This window comes from Tenrec ecaudatus, chromosome 14, assembly GCF_050624435.1.
Source record: "Tenrec ecaudatus isolate mTenEca1 chromosome 14, mTenEca1.hap1, whole genome shotgun sequence".
Classification (NCBI taxonomy): Eukaryota; Metazoa; Chordata; class Mammalia; order Afrosoricida; family Tenrecidae; genus Tenrec; species Tenrec ecaudatus.
The window spans coordinates 117,200,678-117,216,945 of NC_134543.1; the positions used below are offsets into that span (position 1 = coordinate 117,200,678).

The window sequence follows — 16,268 nt, forward strand, 5'->3', positions numbered from 1 at the left end:
AAGCTTTACTAGCAGGAAACTGCGAAGCAAACACTTTACTATTTATGTGCAGCTTTTGAGATTTAGTGGCGTAAGTGCAGAAGCCAGTCCTGTAACAATGCCGCCAATATGTTAGGGCATTATAAAGTCATGTAATAGAAAACTTTGGAATACAATGCATATATCTCTTTCATAGCATGTGTTCCGCATTCTTTAATATTATAAGACATTGTTGTCCAGGAGACACGCCCCTCCCCACTCATCAGCTATTCTACATAGTTTTTGCTGCCTCTGCTCATCGATGGGCAATTCTTGTAACATATAAGGCAAGGCTCACGTATTACAATGTCTTTCTAACACATGTTGTAGCAATGTAGCAAAGAGTGCGATCGTGGAATCAATAACTTAGGTTCCAGATGCCTTAGAAAATATCACTAAATATCAGACACAAAAAAGGAAAATGCCAACAGAAAGCTGAAAACATCACCAACAAAATGCCAACATTAAAGTATCTACTGATGTGCTTCCTCTGGAATAGCATAGCGCAGTACTTTCACTGGACAAGTCAACGTCTCCAGAAGATTCACTTAAAGACAAGCACAGATCTCTGTCAGCCATTATTTACAAAATTTAAGAGAAGACTCTGAAAGGCTTGAAGCACAATAGTACCTGATTATCAACTAGTGAATGATCTCAGAAGCATTGGGAAGAAACAAGGAAATGACAGAAAGGCGCCATAAGTATTGAATGCCAGAAACCAATGTCACGTCACCACAAGCTGCATCCTCATGGACACGTGAATCTTGCACAAAAAGAAAGACAGGAAAGTATGAAGTTCTTCCAAATAGACTTCCCTTCTTAAACAACGTGGATATACCTGATGAAGAATGCATAAAGGCATCCAAGAAACTAGTACAGGCTCATCCCAATGACTTAAACACAAACCTTTATAGAGAAGTACACAGAATCAAGTCTTACTTGAGAACTAAGTTCAGGAAAGCCAACTTTTACCCATGTAGGTATGCGTGATTCCGTAATAGAAAATAAATTACAATGCACATTTCCCGATGTTGAAATTGTTTTACACAAATTCCTAACATTAATGATTGCAAACTGCACAACAGAATTGCTGATTTTTGTCCTTAAAGAGAGGCAACACCCTCAGCGCACAACAATTCAAGAAAGAGTGGATTCACTACCCTTAGTTTTGTGGTGGTGGATATTGTTCGGAAGGCTAATTGTGGAGAAATCGCTGAAAATATGTAAGAGCAAAGAACAGAAATAAGTATTTTAATTTTAATATGTTAGAGCTGAGTTATCAAAACTAAAATATTGCCCTCCCTGGGGGATGGACAACAGAAAAGTGGGTGAAGGGAGACGTTGGACAGTGCAAGATATGACAAAATAATAATTTATAAATTATCTAGGGTTCATGAGGGAGGGCAGGGAGGGAGGGGAAAAATGAGGTGCTGATGCCAGGGGCTTAAGTGGAGAGCAAATGTTTTGAGAATGATGAGGGCAATGAATGTACCAGTGTGCTTTACGCAATTAATGTATGTATCGATTGTGAGAAGAGTTGTATGAGCCCCTAATAAAATTATTTTTAAAAATAAACAAACTAAAATATTGCAATTAGTGATAATGTTTGTTTTCTGATTATTACATTTTCTTTTATGCTATATTTTCATTGGTTCATCTATAATCATAGCATTTTTATGAAAAAAAACATCAATTTGAAGTATGAGCTGGTTAAAGCAAAATTGGTGAAAGTTGGTTCTTCATTGTTGGAAAGTCAACAGAATTTTACATGGATTGTGGAAACAACAAGTCCACTGACTCATTTCCTTGCTATGGCATGTGTGGAATATTCGCTTTATTAAAAAATGTGGCATGATAAAAAATTTGGTACCCCTATCCCTTAAGAATTTTATCATCTAGATCGTCTTGGCCTCCTAACACGGCATATGACACCTTTGCACTGAATTGTTGATATTATCATTGCATTTGACAAGAAGTGATCTCCTGACAGCTAAGGCTTATAGGGATGATGGGCTGACACCGTAGTTGCAACAGTGGGGCCTACAGAGCACCATGTGGGTGCGGCTGGGCGGTGCTGTGTGCTGTTGTACACAGGGCCACTAGGAGTTGGTCCGACTCACGGCACTTAACGACGAGCATACATATATATATATGCACACACATGTGGAGACATATAACTCACACATCCCATGCAAATGGGGGAGTACGCCGAGGAGGGAGACACCACAGACTTTTAGTGTGTAGGGCCCTCACATGCCTTTATCAGGACCTGGATATGGGAATTCTTCATAATGCACTTCAAACTTATAAAACAATTCCAAACAAATTTTTAAATTACTAAAAAATTAACTATGTGACTTCCCCTCTTCTGTCCCACGTGGACACATAGAAACTACTTGGAGGGTGTATGCAGTGAAAGAGTTGCACTAAGACTGTATGAGGCCTGGGCAGACAGAGTCTGCTTCTACCCAGCTTTTGTGGGTCCAAAACACCAGAATATGCATTTCTTAGATCCCTTACTGTTTGCGCAATGCAGTAGTTGACACCACTAAAAAGCATTCAATAATACGCATGTGCCAACTGTACTTCCAAACTGCCAGTGGAGACTCCACTCTTCCCTTTCCCTCTCATTCCTTTCTTACCCTTACCCTTGCTTCAGTCAGAGTTTAGCTTTAGGAAATCGAAATATTTGTCATTCCACTAGAAACTGTAGCCATTTCAAGCAGAAAGACGTCAATACAGGGAATGAGGTTCAGGCTGGGCCTTCACAGGCCAGGAACAACATGACAAAACTGGCCCACCCAGGAAGCTGCTCCCGTGAAGGGAGCGAATCAGGAGCCACCAACAGAACCGCTGACTTTGAGAAAGGACTTATCTTCTAGCTTCAATCTAGGTAATGCCTACTACTTCGGCAACTTCCTGTCAGTACCCACAAAACTGTGGCCAGGCTGGAACCCTTCTGCAGAAAAACTCCACCTCTCCATAACTCTGTGGGTGGCAGAGAGAGCCAAAGACACAAGGAGATAAGCTCCTCCTCGCTGGCACCTCCCAACCCTCAAGTGAGTGCACCTAATTGAGGGAACTGATTTCATATCCAAAACAGAATGAGCCAGCGGGGGCAGGGAAATAATGGCAGGGAAGATCACTAGAAGGAAGTTGGAAGGGATGCTGAATTCCACGCCCCTCCCCACCAGAGATGGTGGGGCATTAATGCTCTCCTCTTCATCCCAAGAGACCTCAGAGAAAATCTGGTATGTTGTATTAACTTTCTTCCTTCTTCCCTTAATGCTTTAATGCCAGTGCCAAATTCCGCACATGAAACCGCGGCCGTTTCTCACTAGAAGGTACTTTTATGTGGACGATGAGCTAAAACTAACTGGGAAGACGGAGAGAGAGAAATATCGCAATCTAAATATTAGAATACTTCAACACGACTGCGTTCAGAGTGACTTGGTGGCTATTCAATATAACTTGATTAAATAAATTACAATTCTCCTTATTTTCTATTCTATTTCTATGCATTTCTCGCCTCGCTTCAGTTTCAAAGCTAAAATGAGAATCTTCTCCTTTCCCTGCAGAAGAAAAACTACCTTACTTTTAATCAACAGTAGAGGGCCGCCTATTCCCAGACTAATCTGGGAAACTAGTTCATAGAAACGACAGAGCTGCTGCAATGTTTTTCATCTAAGGAGGGTGTGCTTTTCTCAGCCCTCTCCTGCTTTTGTGATGGATTGGAAAATAAATGGCAAGTGATCTGACCGCCATGAGATGGCAACCTCTTCCAGTCACAAGTGAGTTTCATCTTTCCCACTAGATTGTGAACTCCTTAAAGTGGGAGGCTGGCTTTTTTCCCCCCTCTGTCTACTCTCAGTGCCTAGTGCATGATACCGAGCAGAAAGCTAATAGCTCTGATTTAATGTACAACCCAATTTACAATAGCATCAGGGGAAGGCAGTTCATCAGCATGTCTCACTCCTGTCCTCAATGCTTGAAGAGGATAGAGGAAAATGGGAGGAAATTGCAGTCACGGGACTGACGGCCAGCCCTGCACCAAGCAAACAGGGCAGGCAGAACACTGAAAGGAGTCTTCCCAGATGTGCAAATCCTTCAACAAGTTTGGGAAATACTCACTGCAAAAGAGTGGAGTCTCTGGCCTTTCGTCCAAGGTGACGACTGATCACCCGTTAACTGTCAAAATTAGTTGTGTTTCAGCTGGGCAGAAGAGTGAGGTGAGAAAGGGGCTAATGGAAAGCACAGGCCCTGAACCAAGAGGAAGAAGACGGGCTCTGATGAAAAGGGTTCAGATGAGAAATCTGGAACAGCAGAGCCTGGCTCTCAGAAACAACCCTTGTCAGAAAACAAAGTCCAAAGCCAGCACACTGGGTGGGAGGCCAGCTCAGGGTGATCTGCAGCCCGCACCTCCTGTAACAAGCTGGGAGCTCAGACATTAATACGAAGAGAAACACCAGAGGTGCAAGGCTCCAGTATTTTCCCCTAAAGTCTTCTATAGGATAATGATGGGGACATCAGCTAGGGAGCTGTCTTCAACACATCTTGACTATTGTTTGGGGTGGGGGGGGAATCACCAGAAGCTGCAACAATGTTTCCATCACCGCTCAGCTTCTCTCTGGCAGCCTTCACAAAGAAATGAAATTCTAATCACATCACATAAACAGTCTCAAAATACCCTGACATAACCTGCCCGCTGTTTATAAACAAAGAACTCCCCAGGGAAAAATAAAAGACATCAAGTTAGTATTAGAAACGAAAGACAGAAACCAAACCCATCGGCTTCCACTCACAAACACAGACTAGAACGCAGAAGAAATGCCCCACAATGTTTCCACGGCGGTAAAGGAAGCCGAGTACCACATCCTTCTGAGGTGTTCCAACTCCGGACATTGGCCAGCAAGTGGTTCCTGGGCTTCTTATCAGAAGCTACCTAAGTTATACATTTAAACTGTGCTGTTGGCTTTACAGTTAAATGAGTCGCATCTTGAGTATTAAAAACAAGTCACTGCCATCGAGTCGATGCCAACCCATAGCGACCCTGTAACAGAAGTGCCCTGTGGGTTTGGGAGACTGTCACTCTTTATGGGGGTAGAAAACCCCCTTTCCCTCCCCCCCCACGGAGGCTGGTGCTTAAGAACTGCTTGCGGTTAGCAGCCCAGCGGGTAACCACGATGCCACCAAGGCTGCTTTTTAATAAAAGAGTACGGGCTAGCTTAGTCAAGAACACAAGTTATATTTAAAAAATCCCATCTTCACTGTTCGCTGTTAGACTGTGTAGCATTTTGACTTTCACACATTCTCCTTGTGGAGGCAATGGCTGAGGACCCACGTCTCTTGTAAAAAGGAACAGTTCTTTCAACGACCTTTTTAATCGCCGTGAAGCATCGCTAGCTAAATCCCTGTGCTGCGAGGAGACAGCTTTGCCTGCTTCAGACCCCATCATTTATTTTACTTTTCAGAACGAGCGCGTGTGGGAAGTCCTTCAAAGCATACTTTTTGCGGTTTATTTTTGGCTTTGCATTTCATATCAGCGCAGACAGGTGAAGCCCAGAACGAACGTCTCGCCCTGACACTTGCAGTCAGCTAAACGTGCGAAGCAAGAGCTGCATGCTCTCCCCACCCTGGCCTCGGTGGGCCGTTGGGAGGATTTCAGATGGAAAAGAAGGAAAAGTTAACGGCAATCCGTTTCCCGGTCGGAGCCTATCCAAGTCCGCGGGGCTAATGCACATCTGGGATGCTACGATCTGGAGAATGTGTCCCCGGGGTCTGCTCGGCGTACGGCCCCCGGAGCCCCCGCCCGCCCCGATCTCACACACCCTTGGCGGGGGGAGGGGGGGCGGCGGGTGACGAGGGTCCCCCCCGCCCCCCGCGCGCACACCTTCCGCAACTGCCTAGGCCCCCGCCGCACTTCCTGAAGGGAACACGCCGGGAAGGCGGCGGCCCCCGGGAGCAGGAGGGTGGGGAGTCGTCTGGCGGGCTTAGGAAACGTGGACTTCCTAGAGCAAGTCGCGCGCCCCCCCTCACCCGCCACCCTCCGAGCCCCCGCGGCGCCCCGCGAGCCCGCGCGCACAGGGAGGGTGGGCTGACAGCCGACCCGGCCGGGCCGCTCCCCCTGCCCCCCTCCCCGGTCCAGCCGACGGGCCGCACGGTCGGAAGCCCGCCCTGCAGCCCCGCGAGCCCCGCACCTCGTCCTCCAGCAGCCCGAACACCTCCACCGCGCCCGTGGCCATGTCCGAAGCGTCCCCGCAGGCCGGCCGCGCGCTCCCCAGCCCAGGGCTCGGCTCGGAAGAGTGGAGCAGCGGGGAGGAGGCGGGAGGAGCTGGAGGCGGAGGAGGCGGCACGCCCCCAGCGGCCGCAGCGCCTCCCGGCGCGCGCGCGCGCCCACCCGGGGACGTGCGGCGGGAACGGCGCGCGGGCGCGCGCCCTCGTGTGCGCGCCGCGCCCGGAGGCTGGTGGCTCCCCGGCCGGACCCGGGCAGCTGGCGGCCGCGGGGCACGGCGCGGAGCAGGCCGGGAAAAGCCGCGCGGGGCCGCCGTGTGCCCCAGCAACAAGTCTCTCCGAGGCCGTGCCCAGGACCCCCGACTGGATGCCTGGGAACGCGAGTGCCGTGGTCCCGAAGCGAAAGAGCCCGGGCTTCATCACACTTTCCGCATGAGAGCGCCTTCTTGTCTGCAAAGGCTGCCCGACGCAGCCCAGCCCGGGAGCGGGCCAGCAGACGGAGGCGCCTGGGCGGATCGCATCACTTTGGGACTCAGGATCCGAAATCCTCTCCTGGTGATTTGTAAACCCCGGGCCGATTTAGAAACGATTTCCTGTCGCATGACCCGCCCGTCTTTGAAGCCCATCACTAACGTCTAGCCTCCAGACTTGGCCCTAAACCGGCTTAGCTAAGCCGTGACCCCGAGCACTCTCAAGAGGTAGCAAAGAGGAGCGAGGGATCGCTTGAACTAGGACATTCTGCGTGCAGTGGTCGTTCCTGTCTGTATTTATGCCTGAGGGTTTTTTTCGTTCTATAATGGCACGAAGACCCTCGGCAAATAGCACCCCCCAAAAGAGAATGGGGAGAATAACAAGCGCCCATTATGTTGCTCAGCATCCATAATCCGTTTTCCAAGGCTGCCACACGTTGCCTACGTGTTGCGAAATTCTAAAATCTCAAAATCAAATTAATTTTGATTTTCCTTAAGGAATCCGGTCTAACAGGTTTAAATGCTTGTATGTGGGAACAAGGCTATTTGGTGTGCAGTGGACGTTTTTGTTACCCTGTAGTTGTGTTTGCAGGTTCCATTCAACTCATACGACAGGTCCATGAGAATTTTATTAACATACAATCCAAACTACTATATGCATTAGGCGGGAAGAGGTTGGCAATATGTGCAAAAATGTCTGGGAATTGTTTGACAATTCAATGTAAAAAATCCATGATAGCATTAAGTTATTCGTTTTATAAACTCGCACACCGATGCTTTTTAGTAGGTTACTAAACAATCTGAAATATTAATTGTATCCCTTTACTTGGAGAATAGTCAAAAACTCAAAACCCACTACCATTGGGTTGGTTTCAACTCATACCACCCCTACAGAACAAAGCCGAACTGCCTCTTTGGGTTTCTGAGACTGTAGATCTGTACAGGACTAGAAAGCCTTAGAGCAGTTGGTGGATTCAAACTACTGATTTTGTAGTCAATAGCTCAAAGCACAGCTACTATGCCACGAGAGCTCCTTTGGCAAATAATACTTCCCCCTAATTACATATATGCATACATGTTAATAAGTGTAACGTATATGTAATTTTATGTATATGTAACACATGTAGCACATATATGTAATTTTTAATGGAATGCTCATGTGGTTTCAGGGCCTAATTACAAATAGGCTACATTAGTTAGCTAGAGGCAGAAACCAGGCCTTGTCCCTTTACAGACCAAGCCTCTTCACCCAGACCCCCAACCCCCTTAAAGGAAGTTCAAACTCAATAAAGGCTAGAGGGCACACCGCAAAGTCAGACCCTTGAGCCTGAAAGCCATTACACTTGAATGGGCCCCAATCTGAGCCAGGTGGGCATAATTCAACCAATGGGGTCAACCAGTACCGTTGACCACATCTCTTAGCGGAGGGCCCTGAAAAAGCCAGAATAGGAGCCCACCCCTTCTTTTCCAGAAGCTCTTGTGTTGTGCTGTGGTTTCTCTGGCCTCAGGTCACCACGTGTGGGTGTGCAGTCCCCTGAGGGGGCCTGTGTAAACCCCGAAACCTCTATCCTTTATAAAAACTCACTTGGATCACAAACCAGGCTACGGTGTGAATTTTTTTGGGGGGGGAAACCAAGGACCGAGGCATTTCCCACCGGAGGAATCTAACAGCTATGGAAAGTACTCTCATTACTCCTACTAAAGGATGATAGAAACACAGCCTAACGCTGATGAAAAACCAGTCATCACCCAGGTTTATAAGATAAAGACTATGCTAATCGATAGGGTATAACTAAGATAATTCAAGGAACACTGACATGACTCAGGATCTCTTCTGAGTACAAAATTGGAATGGAATAAATAGCCACGGATACCGAATGAACTAGAGTCATTATGATTTCCCACCTGAAGGCTCGGAGAGTCGCTATGCGTTTGGCACTCGGAATTAAGAAAACTCAAAACACTCACGGTCGATCCCCTCTCTGGAAGAGAGTAGAACTGCTCTAAGGTTTCCAAGACTAAATCTTTAGGAGAACAGGTACCCTTATTGTTCCCCGATGTAACTGCTTGCAAGTTTGAACTGGCGACCTTGAGAGTAGCAATCCAACACAGGGGTTCCTTTTGTAGTCAAGAGGAAGTTCAAACCGAGAAGGTGGGGTCAGCTGATGGTGCGTCATGCTACTGTGGAGAATGCTATGCGAAATGGAAAGTCCTTCTCATGAAGCTCTTTTGACCACCTAAACTGCCTTCAACTAAATTCAGGTTGACCTGATTGAAAGCACTGTGCACAACCAGGTAAGGAGCAATGTGATAGTGTCCATAATAAGCCTAGTGACTGTATTAAGGGACGCTCCCAGTAAACGTCAACGCAGCTTCAGCCATTCCCCATGGTATCATCATTCCATCCCTTGTGGTCAGCCATCCTCCCTTCACATCTTTGCATGAACTCCCAAGCTGGTCAAAAAAATTACTCAGTCACTGCCATTGAGTGAATGCAGAACTGCCTCCTGTGAGTTGCCGAGACTGTAATTGTTTACAGGAGTAGAAAGATGCAGCTCCAGCAGAGCTGCTGGTGGTTTCGAACTTAGGGTCTTGGGACTCACAGCCTAATACGTAACCACCACGCCACTAGGGCTAAGGGCAGTAAGTAAATCAGTAAATTTTGTCTAGACTTTCTAGTTTTCTATTTATATTACCTAGCCGTGGTGATCTCTGCTTTTAATATTCATTATGATGCAGAAGGCAACAGTATAATAAATAGGTACTTCAGTGTGGGTTCGGGAGAGTCTAAGAAAATTTTTAAAGGCTTCTGTTTAACAGTTATTTAATTCTCTCTCTTGATACTTGCTAGCAACCTCTCACTCAATTCTAGAGATCGTTTAGGCTCATTTCTCCCTTTCCCCCTCCTCTCCCACCATAAACTACCTGGACCTCTCCATTGTCTAGACCCTGGTCTCAGCTACCACCCTTGTAATGTCCATCTGACTCAGAGCTCAGTAAAGCAAGCAAACAAACTAACACACAAACAAAAAAGCTCACTGTGACTGAGTTAATTCTGACTCACAGTGATCCTATTAAACAGAGTAGAACTGCCCCCTGGGAGTTTCCCTGACAGTAACTCTTGATGGGAGCAGAAAGCCCGACCTTTCTCCCATGGAGCAGCTGGTGAATTCAAACTGCTGACCTTGAGGTTAGTAGCCCAAAGTGTAACCACTACATCACCACCAGGGTTCCTAGGAAAGCTCAAGAGTGTAAGCAATGTTACTGTTTCATTTTCTGTCACTGAATTTAGTTCCTATTGGAGCCTCCTGCTCAGTGATAGGACAAAGTCCAAGGGCAAGCAGGCTGCTGCAGGCCTTCCTTGCCTTGAGGGTGGAATAGCATGGGATGTTCAAGAGCGTCTAAATTCTGTTTGACCCTTTGTGCTTACCTATAACTTACCAAATCAGATCAAATTCCATGAAAGAAGCATTTGCAGCCAGTTGGGGGAGAATTGACATCTGTGAGACGCTGTTCTCTTCCACTCTATGAGCATGTATTCTCCCAATGCTTGAATAGATCTGCCCTATTCATCCCGTTTCCCCTCTACTGCTTCTTGTGTTTCTTTCCCAAAACTCCGCCCCCCCCCGCCCCTAAAACAAGTAGGTGGGGCAGAGGAAGGTAGGAACCTATGCCTGGAGGTGACCCAGGGTGCGATATTAAAGTTCCCGTGTGGTAAAGAAGGTTCCACATGAAAGTTTACCTGGTGTGGGCTGTCAGAGCCGAGTAGAGCGAGGAGACCATTCCTACGGAGGCATGGCCTGGTGCGGAGAACAAGATGCTTCAGTCCACAGAGTGGAAGTAGCCAATGGTGGAGTGTAAGAACCCCAGCAGGGTGACAAAGGCACTCACAGTGATGGGGGATGAAGAGGGGGACAACCAGACACAGGGGTCAGAGCCTGCGGATGTAGTGGTGATGGTAAGGGTGGGAAATTGGTTACTTATAGAAGGGCTGATCAAATAAGCAAATATATGAATGGTCATGAGATCAAATATATGAATGATCATGAGAACCAGCTTTTTCACTATTGAAGAATAGAGTTAAAATATTTATAATGGGAGAAAATCAGAATAGTTCTGTGTTTTCAATATCTGGACATGTAAATGAACTTAGAAAGGAAACATGTAGACTTATGCATATATGTAACATATGTGTATGTGTATATATGTTTTTGTTATGTGCCCTCAAGTGGATTTCAACTCACTGCAACCTTTGAGAATGGGCTCAGAGGGTTTCCTAGTCTACAATCTTCACAAGAGCAGATGCCAGTGTTTTTCTCCCTTAGAGAGACCAGTGGGTTTGAACTTCTGACTTTGCAATGACCAGTCAAGCACTTTAGCCACTTTACCCACAACACCACTAGAGCTCCCTTATGCGAATCACTTCTTTATGATATGATAGTTACATATCATCTACACACCTATTTTAATTGACCGCTTTTTCTCAAGTCTGTCTCTTTTTATGCTATGAAAGTTTTGTTCCGTGTTGGGTACTTTGTATAAACAATTTTTTTGCAGAGACCCTGGGTAATTTTAATCTCCAGAATGGTTTCACCTTACTGGCAGCAGGCAACTAGAATGTGGCAAATCACCTTAATCCAAACCGGGATGTTTACTGGCTCACATTTAGATGACAGCCTTTGTAAGCCTTGGTCTGCTGCTGACCCTACAGCCGAACCCTACAGGAATTCCAATCAAGAATTCTGCCAGACGGGGGAAAACCCTGGAGCCCTGGTGGTGTAGTGGGCAGCTAACCTCAAGGTCAGCAGTTTGAACCCTCCAGCCAATCCACAGGAGAATGAAGAGGCTCTCTACTCCCCTAAAAAAGCATCGTTTCGGAAATCCACAGGGGCAGTTCTACACTGTGGTGTAAGGTCACTATGAGTCAGAATAGATTCAGGGAGTTTGCACTGGGTGAAAACCACTCTTCTAGTCATTGGCTTCCAGTTTCGGTTCTTATCCTCTCACATCACATGACTTAGAAACTCATCCAATTGCCTCCAGCGGAAAGCCACCTAGTATGGAGTATTAGTGCCTCCCTCAGCCTTTACCCTCCAGCCAGTGGTTCTCAGCTGGGGGTCAAACGACCCTTTCACAGGGGTCGCCTAAGACCACCAGAAAACACATACTTCAGGTTGGGGTCACCACAATATGAGGAACTGTATTAAAGGGGTGCGGCATCAGGAAGGCTGAGAACCACTGGTCTAGCCCAAAACTGCCAAGAACTACAACATTGGATGTAATGGCTCACTGCATACGTTACAGCAAGGAGAACACACATCATGGAGGGCTGTAGGATGTCTTCTCCCTAAGAGAACGTAAGAAAGACCCGATTCTAGGATGTGGAACAGTTGTTTAGCTGTGTGCCAAAGCTCGGATTGGTAAGCATGCAGAAGTCATTCATCGTAACCAGGAAAGGATCATTATTCTGGATGGTATAGTGGTTTTGTCTATATGAAAATAGCATGATGATGAAGCGGACTTATTTTATCCCGCTCGGTAGTGATCACAGAGTGACCGTGTCCATTTGGGGGACGTTGTCAAACTGTTTACATTCAGCAGGAAAGCTCTGAGTGCCGCATCAGTGCCTTAGCAACACCACGGCCTAGGTCCCCTGACACGTCTGCTCCTGGCTGTTGGGGCTATTTTCCTCCTTGGGGCTCTTTTGAAGACTCTGTTCCTTCCAGTGCTATCTATTCGGACTTTCTTAAACTCTAATTTCACCTCCCAAATCCCATGAAAGGGTCAAAAGCTCAGATCACTTTTCTGGCTCTTAGCAACAGTTCTTTTCCTCACTGAGACTCAGCAAATGCCCCAAGAGCATAAATTCACCAAGGGAGGAAACTCACCTTTCAACCCTTCTCTCCTTTCCAACACATGGGCCTCTCAAGTCCTGGCTGCCTCAGAAGTTTATCCCTGTCTGTAAACAGAGGTTGACAATTTTCCTATGGGCTTTCTGTTTATTCTCAGTGGTCGTGTGGGTCGATCACAAGATAATCCATTATAACTAAATGTGCAAGTCTAGTGTTCTGATATTTTACTTAGAATCATCTATGGTCATGAGTAAGATAGACCTATAAAATTAATTTTCCCTATTATTCTTGTCTAATGTGATACCAAGACTATATTACCATTGTAAAATAGTGTGTGTGTGTGCTTGGGGGGGTGTTTCTTCCTCCATTTTCTAGAAAGTTTTGTATAAGATAAGTAAGAATGACCTATTTCTTGAATATTTGGTGAAATTTTGCTAAAAAACTCCTCTAGGCCATATTTTTCCTAGAGGGAAATTATTATTTTTTAAATAGTTCATAATAGAAAAACAGTTTAAATAGAACTTTGGAAGTTGTCTCTGGTAATCTTAAGTAATCCACAGGATCATAACATGTGTAAATCAATACAAGTACCACATCGGGATACAGTTTCAAGGGCGGCCATTTACAGTCCCTTTGTGAACCCACATTAACGGAGTATTTTTCTTCATGGAAGGTCCGGCTGGGAGGTAGTCGTGGTAGAAATTCCAAGCCCCTCAATCCAATCCCTTTAAGTTCAACAAGGGGAATCAAGTAGAGAAAAATAGTCAAAATATCCAAATAGGAATACAAAACATCGAATCAACACCTTTAATACATGTGCTATGATGGGCAGGTTTATTTGCCTTTTTGAGCCTTGATTTTCCTCAGATAAAACTCCATCCAGCTCATTCCCCTCCAGCACGCAGCCGTCTGCTCGGCCACACTGGCCTGGCCTTGAAGCAATTCAGGCGAGCAGCTTGCTCCTCCAGAAGACTGCTGATTTTTGCATTCCTTTTCCATTCATCGTATTTCTTCTGAATTTTCTTTGATCGCTTCTTATCTAATATCTCTTCCTCTTCCGGAGTCAGCTTAGCCCCCTTTTTCCGACCCAGGGACAGTGCATAGTGGGACTCGAACCACTGACGTCAGGTGCGCTGTCAGTGAGCATGATGCAGTTCTTCACCAGGGCCTTGGTCCCGACCAGCTCGTTGTTGGAAGCGTTGTAGAATACATCAGTGATGCTTGTTTTGCGGGTACAACCCTCGGAGCCCCGGGAGAAGTTCCCCACGTCCAGCCTCAGGGCCCTCTACTTCTTGGTGCTTAGTGTCGGCAGCCGGGCGCCCCAGCTCATACTTCCGCTTCTTGTGGAAGGGCTTCCTTTTGCCCCCGGTCTTGCGGCGCCTGTACCAGTTGTCCCGAGAGATGCCCATCGCTCGGCGCTGGCTGCAAAGAGCAAGGGAAATTCTTTTACTCCCTAAAGTATCTCGAGAGATGAGCTTTTGATCTACTTGATCATTTTAGACTCTTGGCCATCATCCCCCCCTTGGGAGATTAAGAAATCTGTCCTAGCCTTGACGCAAGTCGATGTGACATGTGCCTACAGAATGCATCTCTGTGTATTCCCGCAGCAGACAGAGGACTGTGTCACACTGGCGGGGTATCAGGAGTTGGAACGAACTCAATGGCAGTGAGTTTGGTTTGGGTTCGCTGTGTTGGGTTTCCATTCTGATTACCCTCTCTTCTATGAGAAGCATTCTAATCCCTTCAAAAACCAGAGCCTGAATTTAGACATGTTAAAGCTTGAGGTGTTTGTTGCTGTCAGTAGGTTCGGACACACAGCAATTCTATGCACGACAGAGCGACGACACCGCAGGGTCCTGCACCAGCCGCACAAGCGATCCCACACCTAGGCCCATTGTGTCAGCCATTGTGTCAGACCATCCCGTGGAGAGCCTTCCTCTTTCTGGCTGCCCTTCCGCTTTCCCAAGCACGGTGTCTTTCTCCAGGGACCGGTCTCCCCTGACAGTATGTCCAAAGTATGCAAGATGAAGCCTTGTTCTCCTTATTTCTAAGGAGCACTCTGGCCAGACTTCTGCCAAGACAGATCTGTTGGTTCTTTGAGGAGTTCATTCTTCATCCGCACCACAAATCAGATACATCGATTATCTTCAGTCTGCCTTAGTCAGTGTCCAACTGGAGGTAGAGGTTTGAGAAATGATCTCTCAGGCCCGCTCTTTCTTCCTTCTGCAATCATGTCCACAGAATGTAAAGCATTTTGTAGCTTAAACCTAAGATGAGTCATTTAGAATCTCAATCCCCTTTGCACATGAATTCTTTCCATCACAGACCTTTCTAATCCGGTCCAAGTTCAGTTTCTTAATTCGCCTGAGGTGCAGGTACATGTTACACAAGAATTCTTTGAAATCTTGAAATTTAATGAGCATAATCAGGCTACTATCCTGGTTCTGGGGGACGGGCATGGAATTATGGGCGGGGGGAGTATTTTTCCTCCAATTCACTTGTCACCTGGAGTCCCTGGGGTGTCGCAGGGAGGAAAACTGTGCTGGTAAAGTAGGTGGCTGTGGTCATACCGGATTTTCTAAGTCTTCAGGCTTTCGTTTCGTCAAATATGTTCATGAGCAGAATGTAGTCCAGGGAATGTCCACTGGTCGTGGCCATGAAGGCAGTGTCTGATTTTTAGCTCTTGTCACACCGCCACGTTGGAATTCACACAGCCGGGTTGTCACCATGTCTCTTACCCTCTGCTTGTTTTGGGGGCTATTCTAGATTGTAGGAAGGAGTCTTTTAGGATTGTGAAACTGTCAGATGCCATCTATCCCCTGCTGCTTTGGAGACAGACATAATTGGGCACCCCAGTTTACCCTGCCACGCCACACCACATTCCATTTCCAACTACATTTGCTGCGAGGCTGTGCTGACCACGGGTAGAACAGTTTAGAGCAGTGGTTTTCAACCGTCCTAATGCCACGACCCCTTAAGACAGTTCCTCATGTGGTGGTGACCCCCAATCATAAAATTATTTTCGTTGCTACTTCATCACTGTCATTTTGCTACCGTTATGAATTGGGTGACCCCTATGAAAGGGTTGTTTGACCCTCTCCAAAGAGGTCACAACCCACAGGTTGAGAACCGCTGGTTTAGAGCTTACTTCTCAAAAGGCTCTCTGCTCTGTCCGCCCTGGAGTGCACGCTGACTCATAGAGCCTTATAGGACAGGCTAGAACTGCTGCTGCAGGCTTCTGAGACTCACTCTCTCAAGGAGGACAAAGCTCCATCTTTCTCCTGAGGGGTGGAGAGTGGTTTCAAACAGCTGAACTTGAGGTTAGCAGCCCAAAGTGTGACTCAGTATGCCACCAGGATTCCTAGGGGCTCTGATGGAGGAGAGCAAATCACTTTTGCCCTGAGCTCCCCCAAATTAGGGAATCCTATAACTGCTCCCTGCTGCTAGCTCAGAGTGAGGGTGCAGGTGGGGGGGGGCGGTTCTCAGAGAGACTCATCTATCCCTTGCTTTCATCTCCAACTCTGTCCCCAAAGTAAGAAAACTGCCTCTTTGTTCAGGATTCATTCTCCCCAAATCTCTTGCACATGACAGCAACTATGGTTCTTGGTCCTCAAAATCCAGGCCGTCTAAACTCAAAAACTCCACCTATTTTCTCTACCAGGAGATTCAGAGCTCTGTTTGGAAACTTATAAACTGA

At 46.7% G+C, this 16,268-nt stretch overlaps 1 protein-coding gene and 1 pseudogene across 2 annotated transcripts in view; both read right to left on the reverse strand.

The window, feature by feature from the left end:
- NEDD4 (NEDD4 E3 ubiquitin protein ligase) overlaps nucleotides 1-6,364 on the reverse strand; it is a 124,811-nt gene extending 118,447 nt beyond the window's left edge. Inside the window, exon 1 of one of the 2 annotated variants that reach the window (XM_075531839.1) lies at nucleotides 6,216-6,364. In XM_075531839.1, the coding sequence (XP_075387954.1) occupies nucleotides 6,216-6,260 (45 nt within the window). In that variant the 5' untranslated portion in view covers nucleotides 6,261-6,364. Of the gene's footprint in view, nucleotides 1-4,820; nucleotides 4,843-6,215 lie in introns of those variants that run through there. The other variant, XM_075531840.1, reaches the window with a different exon arrangement.
- A 7,041-nt stretch (nucleotides 6,365-13,405) lies between these two features.
- Nucleotides 13,406-13,980, reverse strand: LOC142426423 (small ribosomal subunit protein eS8 pseudogene; annotated as a pseudogene).
- Nucleotides 13,981-16,268: the final 2,288 nt, after the last annotated feature.